Below are 4,872 nucleotides of genomic sequence, written 5' to 3'. Positions count from 1 at the left end.
TGGCCCAGGCAGCCTGTCTGGTTCCAGGAGCGTGCAGGTCTCCAGTCTAACTTCCCCTCGGGCCTTCTTTTTTCTAGATCCACTTCCCGGACGTGGAGCGGGTCGAGTGGGCCAACAAGGTAAGGCCAGGGCACCGTGCGTGGGACTGACCTCACTCTAGGGCCGCCCCTGCCCTCTGCTGAGTCACCTGCAGGGATGGGGCGGAGGGCGGGCAGCATGTGGGCCCAGGCCCTGCCTGCCCCAGGGGTGGTGGCCTTCTCCTGTCTCTCCCCTTAGCCCTTCCCTCCCTCCCGGTTCTTCTCATCACCAACGACTTGCTTTTCTTTGAAAAACCATGCTTTTCCCTGTGTCAGTAATGCATGGGTGCAGCAGGAAAGTTAGGAAATACAGAGTAGACAGAAAAGTGCAGCCTCCAGCGGCCCCGGCCCAGAGAAGCTTCCCCGGAGAGAAGGGGGCTGATTGCACAGCTGCCTCTGGCTTTGGCCGGGTTCCCAGCCCAGATCCGCCAGCACTGGCCGGGCAAGCTGGGGCAGGTTGCCTAACGCCTCAGAGCTGGCTCCCTCCTCTGTGCAGTGCAGTGATTATGGTCCCTGCCCATGCGCTTGGTGCGAGGATTAGTGAGGCGATTAATGCACCACAGTGCCTGGCTCATCGTGGGTGCCGGTGCCGGGATGCTGTCATCACAGGTGTGACGGCTGCAGGGTCGCAGGGAGCGCCTGTGGGCTCGGCTGCAGGTGCCCAGGGTGGGCTCTGAGGCTCCAGGTCTCGCCCCTCCCCTTACAGTGAGAAATCGGACTCTGTTCCTCCCTGACCTGCCCAAAGCTGTCCCTATATGTGAAGGCGCGTGCAGTCCCCTTTGAGACTTTAACACAAACCTCGCCTCTGTTCTGGACAGGAATGACTTAGGTTAAATATAAAAAAGGATTTCCTGATTGTGTTTTTTGTTAATCCTCACCTGAGGATGTTTTTCCCTTGATTTTTAGGGAGAGTGGAAGAGAGAGGGGAAGACAAAAAGAAACATCAATGTGAGAAAAACACATTGATTGGTTGCCTCCTGCACACGCCCTGACCAGGCCTGGGAGGAGCCTGCAACCTAGGTACATACCCTTGACTGGAATCGAACCAGAAACCCTTTGGTTCAGGCTGGCGCTCTATCCACTGAGCCAAACCACGTAGGGCCCGATTGTTTTTGATCTAAGGCTGGCATTCTCATATTACCCCAATGTCTTTGCCGAGTTCTCTGCCTGGCCGGCATGGCTCAGTGGTTGAGCGTTGACCTATGAACCAGGAGGCCACTGTTCGATTCCCGGTCAGGGCACATGCCCGGGTTGCAGGCTCAATCCCCAGTGTGGGGCGTGCAGGAGGCAGCCAATCAATGATTCTCTCTCATCACTGATGTTTCTCTCTCTCTCTCTCCCTCTCCCTTCCTCTCTGAAATCAATAAAAATATATATATTTTAAAAAAACCTGTTCTCAGCCTCTTGGTAAAATTTGGAGGAAGTAGTTTGCTGCTTTAGGAGGAGGGAACAGATTTCTGCGGATTAATTTCTGTAAATTAATTAATTTCTGTGGGCCCAGGGCCTCTGGGGCAAACCGTGTCCTGTGCCCCCCCGGTAGTGTGTCTGTGTGTGCTTGTGAGTCCACAGGCCCCGCATGCACGCTATCTTCTTGCATCAACACAGACCAGAGGAGTAAGGCTCCCGGATGGGAAACAGTTACGTAGACGAACCACACTCTAGGGCACCAAGTACGTCCCAAAGAGCTTAGTGCTCCAGAGGCACTTGGCAAAGGACAAAACGGTGAGACGGGAGGATGGGACCAGCCCCTAGAGAGGCCCCTGAGAGAGGGGGGGACGAGCCTCCCGCCTCCAGGCTGGGGAGGCGAATCTGTAAACGGAGGCCCCAGCCTGAGAGAAGGAAGAGGAAGACGCCTTTGCCCGCGGAGCCTACGGCTGCCTGGCCCTCCCTCCGCTGCTCCTCTCTGATCACCCTCTCTGGGCACCAGGCCCCTCTCTGCTGCCTTCCCCTCCCCGGCCCTGCACGGGGTGCCCAGACCAGCCGTGGGTCATTCTGCATAGAAATCTGCCGGAGAAGGCAGCCTGTTCTGATGGCTAGACAAAGCCTAAATCCACAGGAAACAATTTGTTTCTCTTCTGTGATTTTTTTTCCTTAAACTTCTAGCCAGCTGCTACTCACTTATCCCACAGCGAGGATTCAGATAATTTATGTGTTAGCACAGGACCAAAGGGCTTCACATCATTGGGTGTAGCGCATGACTGTCTGTCTCATGGGGTTCTGCAAACAGCACCAGATCGTGGGGGCCTGCTGCCGACACAAGAGTGAGAACCACTGCTGTCGTTACCTGCTGTGCGGCGGACAGACGGCGGCTGTGTGGGCAGATGGGCAGGCAGGCAGATGGGCAGTGCAGAGTAAGGATCCCGTGGCCCTTATATGCATATATTTAAAATAGAATTTTAAAATATAAAATTTTGTTAAATTTTGGAAGTGAAACTTCAAGTTAGGTTTTTAGTGCGGGCTGGGATTAGACCAGAGAGGGCCAGCTCCAGGGCCTGAAAGCATCATTCAGGCAGCCGAGGGTCTGGGGTGGGGGACACAGACCTGACCACCGAGGGCCTCTTCCTGTCCCCACAGATCATCTCCCAGATCTGGCCCTACCTGAGCTTAATTATGGAAAGCAAGGTCCGGGAGAAACTCGAGCCCAAGATCCGGGAGAAGAGCGTCCACCTGAGGACCTTCACCTTCACCAAGCTCGACTTCGGACGGAAGGTCAGTGCTGTCTCGGGAAGGGCGGCCTGGGCCTTTTCTCTGTCCCTCGCCCCCGCCCCGTCACGGCTGGCGGAAAGGTTCCCACTGGGCTTCACCGGGGGCCCGGCCCCCACCGGCACTGCCCAGCCCCTGGGCCTCCGTCTAGACCCCTGGCCCTGGGTCCCAGCACCAGATATGCAGATCTGTGGAAGCCCCGCTCGGAACAGAGCTGGGGTGGGAAACAATTCCAGATTTCTTTTTTTTTTTTTTAATATATTTTATTGATTTTTTACAGAGAGGAGGGGAGAGAGATGGAGAGTTAGAAACATCAATGAGAGAGAAACATCGATCAGCTGCCTCCTGCACACCTCCTACTGGGGATGTGCCCACAACCCAGGTACATGCCCTTGACCGGAATCGAACCTGGGACCTTTCAGTCCGCAGGCCGACACTCTATCCACTGAGCCAAACCGGTTTCGGCAAATTCCAGATTTCTTAAGCCAACGTTTGAAAGGATGTCATGCAGGGTGGAAGCCAGCCAGATACAAGATGTCCAAGTCACACTGGCTACCCCCGGGCACCACCTGGGGAGAACACGCCCTCTGGGAGTGGATAGCGCCTCAGAGCAGGGCGTGATGCTGTACCAGTCCATTGATTCTGGCGGTCGGTGTCCAGAGCCCAGACTCGGGGTGAAAGAAGCTTCTGTTTAACATACCTAACACCATATCCCTATTCTCGACTGCGCTTCCGATGCCACCTCCTGCCCCACCCCTCTTGCCCCAAAGGGCCTCCTGGATGTGAGTCTTATTTTGGTCATCTGAAAACGCATCCCCAGGCAGAGGACCGTGGGGTGTCATCACCCAGTAAACCCGAGGCCTGGGCCTCTAATCTGCTCTGGAATAAGCAGGTGTCTGAGTGAGGCCAGTCTGCTGAGAGCTGTCTGCCAGCCCCAGGGCAAGGACCCAGCTCGGATGCCCCCCGCCCCGCCCCGAGTGGGGGCTGGATCAGGCTTGCCTGAGCCCTGGAGATTCTGGCTCATGCCACTCAGACTCTGCCAGGCCTGGCTCGTCCCAGAATCTGCTGGTTCATTTGTTCATTCCGTGTTCACTCACGTATGACATGGAGCATGGCTGTGTGCGAGGCACCCACCGTAGACAGAGGTGGGTGTGGGTGTGTCCCTGCCTCCAGGAAGGTCCCATATACAGGTGGGTGACAGCATGGCAGTGTACGCACCGTGGTGGAGGAATGCGTGAATTCAGGAGTGGGGGACGTGGTAGTCAGGGAAGGCTTCCCGGAGGGGTGATAGCTGAGTTGGCATTTGAAGAATTCAGCAGGCGGAGAGAACCTGCTCAGCCAGGCGGGTAGTCTGGTGGTGCCTGTGGGACGTGGCACTGCTGGAGAGCGCCCCCTGCTGGCAGCAGGAGCAGGCCTAGAGGTGGCTGATCCCGAGGATGCTTTTTATCACCTCAGGGGAACCTGGCCAGGGACCTGCAGGAGAAGTACCTGACTCCTGGTATTCCAAGCCCTTCCCTTCCCGTCTCCTCCCCGACCTAGCTTCTTCCCCCCCACCCCCCGACTCCTCTCCATTTGGGGTCTCACAGAGGACTGGTCAGTGACCCTCATGGGCTCGGCCAGGACCAGTGCACTCACCACAGCCCTTCCTCATGCCCCTGAGTGTTTACAGCTCCTCTGATTCCTGGGTCCTGGCCCAACTCCGCTCTGTGCTGTGAGGACCTTGGGCCAGTGACGTAACCTCTCTGAGCTTGTTTCCTCATCTGTAAGGAAAGGGTGGTTGTGAGTGAGACTGACGGGCCTGGCCTCCGCACTCTGCCTGGCTGTGTGCGTGGTGGTGCTTAGGCACCTGGAGAGGACGCCCGGGGGGCCAAACCCAGCCTTAGCCCTCACCCACTGTGAGCCCTGGGCTAGGACCGCCCTGTAGCTCAGAGCAGATGCTCATAGGATGGCTCCTTCCTCTCTGTGGTGGGGCTCAGGAGGGCAGCCGTCCCCAGGACTCGCTCCGCAGACGGGTTCTGGGGCTGCTGAGCTTTCACAGGTGCCCGCACACCGACCCGCTGGGAGCAGCAGGCTCCAGGCTGTGGGAAGTCAG

General features: G+C 57.2%; 1 protein-coding gene across 1 annotated transcript in view; it reads left to right on the top strand.

The window, feature by feature from the left end:
• The window catches only part of ESYT3 (extended synaptotagmin-like protein 3), a 51,940-nt gene that overhangs the window by 1,888 nt on the left and 45,180 nt on the right, over positions 1-4,872 (top strand). Inside the window, exons 3-4 of the mRNA XM_014537595.1 lie at positions 78-119; positions 2,652-2,786. Coding sequence (XP_014393081.1) covers positions 78-119; positions 2,652-2,786 — 177 coding nt within the window. The remainder of the gene's footprint in view (positions 1-77; positions 120-2,651; positions 2,787-4,872) is intronic.

This window comes from Myotis brandtii, unplaced genomic scaffold (assembly GCF_000412655.1).
Source record: "Myotis brandtii unplaced genomic scaffold, ASM41265v1 scaffold18, whole genome shotgun sequence".
NCBI lineage: Eukaryota > Metazoa > Chordata > Mammalia > Chiroptera > Vespertilionidae > Myotis > Myotis brandtii.
Note: the sequence above shows the minus strand (reverse complement) of the source record. Positions and strands in the feature narration are given on the sequence as shown.